The sequence below is a fragment of the Pleurodeles waltl genome, chromosome 7 (genome assembly GCF_031143425.1).
Source record: "Pleurodeles waltl isolate 20211129_DDA chromosome 7, aPleWal1.hap1.20221129, whole genome shotgun sequence".
Taxonomy (NCBI): Eukaryota; Metazoa; Chordata; class Amphibia; order Caudata; family Salamandridae; genus Pleurodeles; species Pleurodeles waltl.
Genome location: NC_090446.1, coordinates 311,590,379 through 311,602,512, shown reverse-complemented (window position 1 = coordinate 311,602,512; position 12,134 = coordinate 311,590,379). Strand labels below are relative to the sequence as shown.

At 42.1% G+C, this 12,134-nt stretch overlaps 1 protein-coding gene across 2 annotated transcripts in view; it reads left to right on the top strand.

The window, feature by feature from the left end:
- Positions 1-9,486, top strand: part of LOC138304057 (uncharacterized) — a 191,855-nt gene extending 182,369 nt beyond the window's left edge. For both annotated transcript variants that reach the window (XM_069243760.1, XM_069243759.1), the window contains one exon: positions 8,155-9,486. In XM_069243760.1, the coding sequence (XP_069099861.1) occupies positions 8,178-9,182 (1,005 nt within the window). In that variant the 5' untranslated portion in view covers positions 8,155-8,177 and the 3' untranslated portion in view covers positions 9,183-9,486. The remainder of the gene's footprint in view (positions 1-8,154) is intronic.
- Positions 9,487-12,134: the final 2,648 nt, after the last annotated feature.

Below are 12,134 nucleotides of genomic sequence, written 5' to 3'. Positions count from 1 at the left end.
CTTGTTCAGCAGTCCTCACTGGGTCCCCTCTTGCTGGCCCACACTGTGGCGGTCCCCCTGAACTCCAGACTTTGTCCTGGTCCAGCGTGACCAGATATCTCAAGTAAGCTCTTATTGCTTCTAAGCGCTACTCTACTATTCTATTCTTTAGTTTCATAACTTGCGCTCTACTTATTGGATTTTTTATAAATAAGATCTATCTTTCTAACCTGATGAGTCTTTGTGGTGTTTTCACTGTTAATGTGTGAAGTTTCACAAATACTTCACACATTGCCTCTTAAGCCTTCCTGCTTAGTGGCAAGTTACCAGAGGGTGAGCATAGGTTAACTTATGGTGTGTATCTGACTTACCTGACTAGGATTGTGGTTCCTGCTTGGACAAGGTGCACTCCTCTGCCAACCAGAAGCCCAATTTTTAACACTGAGTAAAAAGTGTGTGTGTGTGTGTAAAGCTTGAGTTTTGAAAACAAATGAGCGAGGAGAGTTGCTGTAGGGGAGGTTGTAGGTGAAAGGCCAAGTACCCTTGGGTTTGGAAGGGAAAGGAGGATTGGAATGGTGCAATGGAATAGAACATGTCTGTAAGAACCATTTCATTGCAAGGTGAAAAAGCTTTTGAGAAGGGTGTAAGAAGTAGAAACTAGAAGACGTGTGAAAGGAAGATGTGATCCCTAAGAGGACTGTAGGGATGAGTAGTGTGATCTTGAGAGAAGTAAGATGGAGAGCAGACTATATGAAGATGGGCAGAAATGGGTGTGTAAGTGAAATGAGGGCCATATTTGAGATGGAGGCTTGAAGATGTGAGGCTAATGTATTTAAGAAAAGTAAGATCTTAAATTTAAGAGTAGCTGTGAGACCGTGAAGCATGAGAGCTGGGGCAATTTATTTTAAAAAAGCATGCTAAATGTATGCTACCACCAACAGTGACATTACTAGCAGAAACGGCAACAGGTGCACCATTGTGGGTTTGTACAGAAAAACGCACCTTGAACTAAGGATGGCAAAGTGCTTGTGTTACCTTAGTGTTTATGTGCATGTCAAAACAAAGTACACTGTTCAAAAAAGATGTCAGGAAGCCACTAGGCACTTCTATGTATAGAAGCAGGAGCCCTCACACATCCATTAGATGTCATGCTTCATCATAGGGCTTGCTCCTTGCCAGACCGCTGCTGAAATGTCTGACGGGCCCCACAAGGGGTCTCTTTGCCAGATATCTTTATTGTAATCTGTGCTGTGGTTTAGAGCAAGTAGGGATAGATTTAAACCTACAGGCAAAAAAATTAAAACTGGATAGAAAAAAAAATTAAAACTGGCTCGAACATCCAAAAAAACGTACTTTATTGATCAAGGCAGGGGCCCGTCAAGATTAAAAACACTGTAGAGTGAAAAGTAAATTATGTTCCCACGCTCCTCCAGAATAATGGCAGAAGGCACTTACTTCAACCACTAGACAAGGTCAACATGTGTTGCGCTTCGTCAGGACCACATACAAAACTTCTAAGCTAAAGTGAAAACTACATGGAGTAAAAAAAATGTGAGTAAGTTCTTTTTTTTTTTTTTTTTTTTTTTTTTTTTTTTTCACAAACAAGTTGCATGTAAAATATATAAGACTTAAGAAGACCATCCTCAAAGAGGGACAAGGCTCCATGGGGGGGGGGGGGGGGTGGAAGAAGCGTGCCATTAGGCTGTCGTTGTACAATTGCAGGAGGCAGTCCATTTTTATGTGGTAAACAAGAAGACAGGAATATGCTTACAGAGTATCCACAAAGAACTAATGAAAGTAATACGGGCACTTCTAATTGCAGATTCCCCTTTTTTTTTTTTTTTTTTACAGTGGACACCAAAGCGGTACCATCAAAGCTTGGCCAAATGCCCGTGGCCTGGCATGATAGATGTCATGCAGTATCCTTGGTGGAGCCAGACCTCGGTCCTTCTGGGCTGCTTCTTGGCCAATGCATAGAAAGCCTTAATGCACCTTGACAATTCTCTATACACTGCCTTTTTTTTTTTTTCACAAAGAACTGATAAATTACCTGATGGTTTTTGGTATCATAAGTGAAATATCAAGGCTCCTTGAGGGTCCGGACAATAGTATTTCTCTTTTTGAGGGGTGAGCTGGAGCAAAACACTGGAAGGATGAGTTTGTGAACAATTGTCAATAATAACATTTGTCAAAAAGGCTGACCAGATCATCAACACCACTTTCTCTGGGGAAGTAAAGTGGTGTCAGGCTGTGAAACAGGAGAGCTTAAAGCTCTCCAGAACTAGAAGCTGGGGCCTAGGTTGAAGGAGGGTGCACATGAGGAACACTAGGATTAAATTAAGACCAGACTGTGCCCTCACAAACTGGGACGAAACATGAGTATCAAACCATTTATAACAACATACCAACAGGTGATTTATAACAAGGTGGTTGGGCAAACACAAGTTATATCACCTCGTTTGGGCTTTAATTGTGGCCATTGCGAGACCTTGTTGGGCTGAAGACAAAACAATGAAACATCTGACAGGCTTGTAAGGAACTTCTAGCAGTCTCTACACCAGGCTATAAATGTATTGCAGTGCCCAGTATAAGTGGACTTCATTGGGTGGGGTGGGGGGGGGGGGGGGGGCGGCTGTCTGCTGTGGGGATAGCCTCCGAAACCTCAGGTGGTAGATGAAGTGCAGATTGTGATGCAGAGCCCTGCTGTTGAAACAAAGCTTCTCATAGCTGTAGCCTGATCAGAGGTCAGATGCTCATACCCAGAAGTTTGGGTACCACACTCTTGGTTGAATCTGAGTCACTAGGATGACCTTGGCCCATTTATTACTAATCTTCAGAGCTTTAGGCAGGACTGGCAAAATGGTGACATGCTACACTCACTTGAATCCATCTCATAGAGGCCATTCATGGGAACCTCAGTAAGCAGATGTATTGACATGGCATGTTCTCTGGTGAAACAATCCAATCAGTGCCTCTTCCCTCCATCCTTCCCCCCCCCCCCCCCCCTTCAGAAGATGTGCTGTATCACCTTGGGGTGCAAGTTCATAGCTGTCTGAGTTTGTCCTTCCTGGCATTTAAAGATCCCTTCAGGTAGTTAATTTGGGGAGATGCAGTGATGACAACATAAGAGGCATAGCCCCTTTCGGCACAGGACCAAGGTCACCACTCTGCCCTGCTTGTTGCAGTACCATATCATTGCAGTGAACCTGCATCAGCCTTCCGTTTCTTCTATGGTAAGAAGTCCTTAAACACCAGGCATATAGCCTGTAGCTTCAATAGATTATGTGAATCTGGGTAAGAGCAAGAGCTCTTGGATTTCAATCTCTTCAGTCTGTATCTGTCATCCCTTTTCGCACCACTAGTAGGGAATGTTTGTTAGTATAGCAAGGGCATGGTTTCACAAACATTCATGTGAATGGCATCAGTAGGATTCAGTGACAGCAGCAAGATAGCAGGATATGACACCAAGAGTTACAGCATTAACTGGTCTCAGTAACTGCAGCGTGAACTTCAGGCTGCTGACATGAAATATTGCTTGAGTGGTGTCACAACTCCTCCACTTCTACATTCCTCTGAGTTGTGCACTCTAAATTTCTGTGGCCTACATATCACTCTAATCTAACTGCATGTTTCACCAGTAAAAGGTGTGATGGGGACGGAATAGTAACTCCTGTTGCACAAACTGCCTGTTTTGAGCCTTATAGTGGAGCAACATGGTATAAATATTTCAGCTTACCAAGACACTGTTAATATAGGCCTAATATGGGCCTGACTTTAACAAAGGGTGGAGATGCATATTACCTTGAGGGACACTATCTTGCCCAAACTAGGGAACCAGTAACGTGTACAACCGTGTTGGAGGCAAATGCTTTCTAGCCCTACATGTGGAACCCATTGGCGAAGCACATCTGTGGTAGCTTAGCACTCTAAAATGAACATACATTCATGTACTCACTTAAAAGGTGGCTTGGCTTACTTCGGTACTTGCAGGTTTTTCTGCTCATGGGTGAACTTACAACAGTCCTTTATCTCCGCTCACTCCCTCTTTATTTTTAGCTATCTGTTTTGTATGTGTGGGAACAATGTGATGTCCATCCTGACACCACATGCAGTGTTTTTCCCTTCATCTTACCGCCCCCCCCCCCCCCCCCAACAATACTCCCACAAAACAAAGTGAAACGGCCTTAAATCTTACATTATGCAAGACTCAAGGGCAGAGCAATCTTGGTCAATCTGCCCTTTCTCATTCAGGCAATTCAAACCTTTGAGTGGCATTTACAAAGCCACCTTGCACAGTTAACTAAATTCAGAGTAACACAAGGCAGCCCAAATTGCTGCATGGCGTTTCCCCCGCATTGAGAAGGTGTTCCAGGGGTGAAGCATGGTGTTTTCCATATATACACCCATGAATTCTGAGAGTCCCCGATCTGTAAATCTGATTGCATCAAAATGGTACGCCTTCCCAAGTGAGGTGTAACTAGGGGAAATCTTTCTACCAGTTAATTTCTATTTCCACATGCAGCACATGGTAAAAGGAGTCTAAGGATTGTTTTGTGCAGGAAGGTATCCCTTCTTGCACAAATAATCCTTGCAGCATGGTATATGGGTGCTTGTGTGTGCGCACACAGTGCGCCAGTGCAGGGAGAGAGCAGAAATGTCATGTCATAGTAGATGTGGCACACTTCTGCTCTCACACAGCTCAGCAGGTCGTCCTGTTGCATTGTGACTTAGTAAATCTTCCCAAAAACTTGCATTTCCAAAGCATATTCTAGTGCATAATGTGGAAGTGTGAACCCTCAGTGTGAGAATATTCAGTTGTATATGTGAAACAATCCACATTTAATAGACTAGGCTACATCCTAAAAATGTAAACCTTCGTTGCCAAATGGCTTGATGTCATGCATAACACCATAGGCAAATGATGCTATTGTATCCGACAACACTTTATGTACTTGGGTTTTGAGCACATAATGGCAGTGTTCAATGCAAAACTATTGCCACCAAAATGATCCTGGCTGGAAAGCCAGGAATGGCAGATACTATATGAAATGTTATGTTGCAGTGGAGGACCAAATTAGAGAACAGTTAACACAATTATACAGTTAGAGGTAAATTATGTGGTTGATGTGGCAGAACATAAAATTAGTTCTTTATTTTGGCAATTAAGTGTCAAGACGACATTGGTACCCCTTGAACACCAAAATACAGCTAACGGGAAGGAGCTGCTGTGTAGCGTGTAATAACTTTTGATCTGTTTGAGCTAGAATGCAGCCGATGGTGTATTATGTGACTAATGTGGAATGCATAACGCGTAGAAGCTGCTGCAGTGCCAAGTGTCAGACTTCTGAAATGTCAAATTGAGGCCCCCCTAAAAAAAAACGCTATCCAGGGTTGAGCAGCCAGTGGTTGAGAGGGCAGATGCCGCTTTTCAAATGCAGATGCCACACCTTGCTAGTGGGCTAACACTGACGCCCCTTTTGCAGGTAAAATATCAGAAAAATGGCAGCAGCCTCAACTAAAGTGTCTGAAGTGACACAGAAAAAATTAGTTGATTCCACTTTCTGATCTTCTGCCCAGATTCTGATACGATTCGGGTGGAGCGCCTGATGTGGCCATGCCTTGAACGAGCGCTGCTCGTGAGGGCTGCAGTTGGTTGGATAAATGGGTTTCAGAGGCCTATTTCCTTATGTTCGTAGGACCTCAATTTCATCCCACCAGGAACTTGCAAACATCCCCCCCACCCTTCATAACTGCAGGATCACAGTTCAGTTGATAGTGTTAAAGCACCGGCCCCCAAAAGAAGAGCTTTTTGCAGCGGAGCAGAGCACAAGGCATACGTGCCAACAGACCAGGCGGAAGACTTATTCTTGAAGCCTAAAAGCAGTGCTTAATTTGTGCTTGTTGTTTCCGGTGCTGAGCACAGGCACTTATTTTTGAGGGCCGGTGCTTAGTCTTCTGCCTCACGCATTTGCAGCGAACAAAAGACACGTTTGGGATAGACGGATGAAGAGAACATCGAAAAAGCGTCACAATGAGAGAGCAGAAAGCTGCAAGTGTGAGCTAAAGGGGCAGGGAGTGGTTTTAAATGGATTAAAGAGGCCCGAGATGGCTTCGGGATTAAGCTGTCTCAGTATTCCGTGTTCGCACATTTCATTGCAGCAGCCGCGTGTTTAAGAGAAGGGCTTTGAGCACCGGCACCTTTTTATTTACAAATTAAGCGCTGCTTAAAAGGGCTTTATTTTATGTGCCTCCTGCTTGAAATTGCCTCTTCAATAGAAATTCGGGGGTACATTCTCGAGTCGTGGTTTTTTTTTTTTTTCTTCATATTTCCCACTGTCTTCTTGCAAAGTTTTTCACATGACACCAGTAAGAGGAGAAGTGTAGAGCCCTCCAAACTAAATGCATTGATACGGGTTGCCCGGTGCCTCATGCCTGCTAGCGTTATAAAGTGCACATGATCTCAACTGTGGAGACCTCAGTAAGTCCTCTTGTCTGGGCGGATAGTGTAAGAGGACCCTATTGAACCACGCCTTTACTTGGTGGGCGGGGCTGAGGGAATGTGTGTGGTGATGGCTTTGAACGCGCACAGGATAATCCAGTGATAGCTCCGTGTTCTTGCACATCTTCTTCATTCCTTGATGAATGTCACAGTTCAACTAGCACCCACAGAGGGTTCAATGTCCACCACTCTGTGGATTTGCTTGTCACGTCTCGTTTTGGGAGAGCTTAAATTCTACTAAATAGACAACCTAATATTCAAGAGTATAGTGGTCTGCCTGGTATTGTTCCAAACCGGTGACGCTAACTTACTTTTTTTTTTTTCTTTTTTTTTTTCTTTTTTTTTTTTTTTTTAGCATTACTCAGATCTGTTTAGATGTAGCTTCTGTTAAATATCTGTGGATGTAGAGCTGGCACGTTGTGCCTGTTGGCATGGCCTAGGACTTGAGAGTTATGTTTCAAGCGGGCAATTGTGGCCTGGCATGTAAAAAATGTGAACTAAGCAGCCCACATACTTAGGGATTCACTCTGCTCCTCATCCAGATATTGCATTAACCAGCCACAGCCTTGTCACTTAATTTGGTAAATAAACTGCTTTGCTATCGTCTACATTGTTTGAGACACTAGCATGAGTTCTCTCTAAACGGTAGGAGGCGAGTGTAGTGCTTGCAAAGGTCTCTGCCACTGCAGTGGGCAAAAATACGGAATGTGGTCCAAACAATTGCCAGTGTTAGACTTCCACGTTGCCTTTTTGTTTTTATGCGACTCCCTGACTTTGGAGGCTACTCCATGACCTAGTTATCAAGCTCGGTGTGCCTTAGGTTCCAATCTTTTTCTCTGACTATGTTCTACAAGACTAACTTGTCCAGGGTTGCTAGTTTTCCTGACAGTTTGGGCTTCCCTGTTCTACTGGAGGAGGGCCAGGGCTGATTGTGTATTTGGTTGCTCGATTGGTGCAGTGGGAAATGTAATGCTGCCTGAGTTATTGTCAGCGGCTCCGAATGGTGCAAATATTCTGCCCTTCACCTTTATGTAATTTTAACATCTGACCTTCCCCTCTGGTGGTAGGCTTCTGCCATGTTTCAAGTTCTCCTTTAGAGCAGGACCACAGTGGTTTATTATGTATTTATGTTTACTACCCCAGACAGGGCACTTACTTTGCAGCAAGTAGCGCACTACTCCAGAAACCAACTTTAGAATTAAATAGATAGGTTAGTAATACGTGCTTCCTTTTTTTTTGTAGGATTACTTTCAGTAACCTAAGTTCGTCCTCTTGTGATCTCATGCATTTAATCGAGTTCTCAATTAGGCTAGACTAATTGAGGTGAACAAGTAAATGACGTGAAATGTCGGAGTGGTGCACATGTGAGTCCAGTCATTTGGATGGACTGGATAGGAGGGGATAATTTGGATGTGTTTATAGTGGACAAATGTATGAAATGCATTTGTCAAGTAGGTGTGGTAATTTTAAGGACTTCAACAAATGTGTCTCCATATTCTGTGCCCTATTTGAGTAAAATCCAGAAGTTTAATTCTGTATAGTTGTCAGATAGGATGGGGCTTTGTAATATCACTGCTTATATTTGTCTACACAAGGAGATATTGGGTAATATTGCTAAAGCATATTCAGGTTATTGAAGTCCTCCTTAATACACTTTTTTTGTGTTTTTGTTTTAGGGTTCTTCGTACTATTTGGCACAATGTCCTGCAACTGGAGTGGCCATAGCTCGCACAGTCACAGTGCCAGCTTCTTGGTACCGTCTGGCAATGTCACTTTAACTGAATTGATGGAAAACGGATTTGTAGCAGACTCATCAAGTTACATTTCAACGCCGTTTCACAGCCCATATGTTGAAGGAAGTGGAGCTCTCAAAATTAGGTGTAGTAGTTGTAGTGGAAGCCTGCACGTGCCTTCCTCTAACCCGTCCTTAATGGAGATGCTTGAGAACTGCTTTATGACTGAAATGTCAGTCAACTCTACTTCTTTCCACAGCTTCTATGCAGAAAATAATTCTGCTTTGAAAATTCTTGCTATGGCAGAATCAACAAAGTTGGCAGTTGATGACATGCAGAAGGGCTTGGGCACATCTGATAGTTTGGCCTCCATATGCAAGACTCCAGTTGCCCCAACTGCACCAGTCTTGGATTTGTCTTCACTGGTTTCAGAACATAACAGCAGGTTCAATAACTCAATTGTTGACTTCTTTTGTGATAACAAGATCTCCACCCCATGCAAGTGTAAGGAGAAGAAACCTCTACCCGCGGAGAGTCAGGATTCTAGATCACTAGAGATCTCTGAGGCCATGATTGATCTTTCGGGGCTACATAAACCCACTCCACTAGTGTGGGAACTTTCAGAAATCAATCTACCAGTCGACAACACATTATCTCTTGATACAAGCATAGAAGAATGGAGATCACCAAACAGCATGGAGGCAGAGTGTGACACCCCCATATCTGTGGAGAAGTCTTCTCTTGCTTCGGCAATGTCATTCAACTGGAATGGGGCAGGGCCCAGGAAAGCCAGCAGTTTGACTTTCAAGTCTTTTGCTTATGACACACAATTTAAGGAGCAAGATTCTGCGGCTTCTCTGACCGCGCACTGTATCAAACAATTTGACTTTGCTATTCCATCTCCAGATGATCGGTGGTTTGATAAACGGCAGCTTGCAAGGTCAAAATTCCGAAAGAGCTTTCAGATCTGATGCTGGATTGTTTGGGCTTCCAGTATTGTCAACATTGTCACTTAACTTCTCCAAGGTATATATGAAATGGATAGCTATGTAAACCATTGCTATGGTTTACAACTTAGTTTTATGCACTTAACCCACCAAGCTTCTAAAAGCTTGCATGTCAAGGTTTTTGGGTTTAACTCTTGAACGTTTGTGGATGTGAGTAGTTTTAGTTTCACAAGATTGGTATAGAATGGCTTAAACTGTATTTTGTAGAATTTTTATGCCTGAATACAATGTAAAAATATTGTTTAATAAAGATTTATTAAGGTAATGCTCCAAACCTGTTTCTTTGTCGTTTATAGATGACTACTGTGAAACAATGGTGTTAGTGTCCCTTTATGATAAATTATTACACATCAGGACTCGTTTTAGGCCAATGAATCTTTTGACCCAGTTGAGAGACACCTTAGGACAAGATAGCTAATCAATGTCAATCAATGCAGCAATGTCACCAATATTTATCACAACAATACATTTCACTTTAGTCAGTCATTAATCAATTGAAAGCACTACCATGACCTTGCTGTCATGAATAACCACACAGTTTAGTAGAATTTTATGAGTTTTATTCCCTATTAATTACAATTCTAAGAGCAAGTGTGTTGATCTCAAAACCTAGAAACAAAATAGCATAGTCACGATATGGCAAATCTGATAATATTTAAGGCAAGAATCATAAATATCAAAACATAACACGGCGTGAACATAGATCAACTTTAGCAGAATGTCATTAACGCGTCGGTTCAACAAGCATAGATTCGGTTGTTTGTCTATTTGCGTCAGTTTAGTGAACACCTGTCCTAACCACTGATTAGCATTAGCATGTTGGGCTTCATGCAAAACAATTTAGAACACCAATTTGGAAAAAATCTAGCTATGGTTTCTGTCAAAAGTAAGCAGTTGGTACCTAGAAAGGAAAAGCAAACAGACAAATAACAAATGCATTGTCATAATTACCCTCCAAGGTTTAGGTCAGTGCACAGGTTCAGTCTGTCTTCAGGACATCAGTCAACTCGTTATCAGTCAGAACTCTGCTCCGGGGCAAAAGGGGGCATTTTCCTCATAAGGAGGTAAATTGTAAAATGGGCAATCTAAAGACGAGGATGGTTTTAAGCAAACTAATAAGTCACCAAACAGTGACAATGTTTCTGGATAAATCAATAGCATTCCCTAACCCACCTAAAAGACTCCCCGTGTCATGGGTTTTTATCCCTTTGTCGTTTTACATTCTCCTAAAATGTTGTTGGTTATATCCCACTATCTTTAGCCAATGGAAAAACAAATTGTTGTTAATCTTTCACCCATATTTTACAGACACTTCATTGGTCCACATGAGTAACATCTTTAGAGGTAGCACGTCCGGTATGATTTCGTCTTTCTGTAATTCTTTGCACATCTTCTGGTCTGTAGCTCCATTGTCTTCACCGGTTTGAATGACCTTGTACATTACATTAATCTACACTGCTGCATTTTGTCTATCACCCTACAAGCAAAGAAGAATTCGTGAGAACGGATCTGCTATGGTTACATTCAGCCTCTAGTTTGAAGAAAACAAGAAGTCCTGTCCTTTTGCAAGTCAGCACACTGCAAGATAGGAAAATACATTTAATATGAGGGCCAAGCAGCTAAGCTTCGGCTCATGCTAACTTAAGGCCTACAAGGATTTCAGCACAAATTCAATAACGTAAACATTAATAATTAGTATAAAACTTATTCAGTTTAACATTTCATTAACCTTTTTAGTCATTATTAGCCCCCGTATACATTGGCAGCCACTCCCCGTGGTCACATTTCAAGTGCCCGTTTAAGCAAAATTCACTTTCGGTTTCTATGCGGCATTATCACACATTAATTCAGAAACATTTCATGTTAATATAGATTATATAAGCTATGCTCTCTGTGGCACAAAACAATGTATAACCTCTTGGCTATAGCTGGTCTGGTTGGTAATTCCAGGGGTATAGAAAAAGTGGCAAAATGCTACTAAAGAACTAGGAGTCTGTAGTCTATTTGAGCAGTAACTCCACTGCATTTCCTTATCCAGCATATGGTGATGAGTCATCCAACAGTATTAGTTGAACTTTTCAAATCAAGTTTGCTAACCTTTGCACAGACTAGATTCCTAGTGAATGTTTGGCTTCAGATCTAGCATTCTCTCAGATACTGGACTGTTTAAAGCAGAGGCTGAAGTGTGCAGGTTTCATTGAGAAGACCCTTCCAGACAGTTTCATTTTATCAAGACACTTCCCATACTTTCTGTAGAATAAGCATTGCAACACAGTTGATGTCCTTGTTTTTCAACTGAAAGTTAAAGGGGGTTGGGGGTCCCATAATGTGAAGGTTAGTTTACCTTGTATTTTGTTTAATGTAATGTGTGCTTTACATTCCCTATGCAGTTGCATTTAGGTTAATCAAACATAGTTCAGAATTTGTTCCGCTTTTTTTTTTTTTTTTTTTTTTTTTTTTTTTTTTTTTTTGGCCTGACCCTCAATAAATTCTGCTCCCACTAAATGGGATCACATATATAATTTGCTCTTCAACTGCTGGTTTAAAGCTGCTTCATGTGACCCCTTTTGAGGTCACAAGTGAGGAGATTTTGGTAGGTGAGTGTTAGAAATGGGGTCTCGAGTTGGCATTGATTTGCATCTTGTCTAAGTAGGGACCCTCACTCTAGTCTGTTAGTCGCACAGCTAAGACCCCCCCCCCCCCCCCCCTTTGTTAGTTTGGTACAAGCAGTAAGGCTTATCTCATACATAATGCATAAAGTGTTTCTACACGCACAGAACAGTGAGAACACTACTTCAGGACTCCACACCAGTTTAAAAAAAACAAAGCCAATGTTTATCGGAGTCAAACAAGACCAAAATGATAAGCCAACATAAACAATGTTACACCTGTGAGCTTTTTGATGTCTCTCCTGTC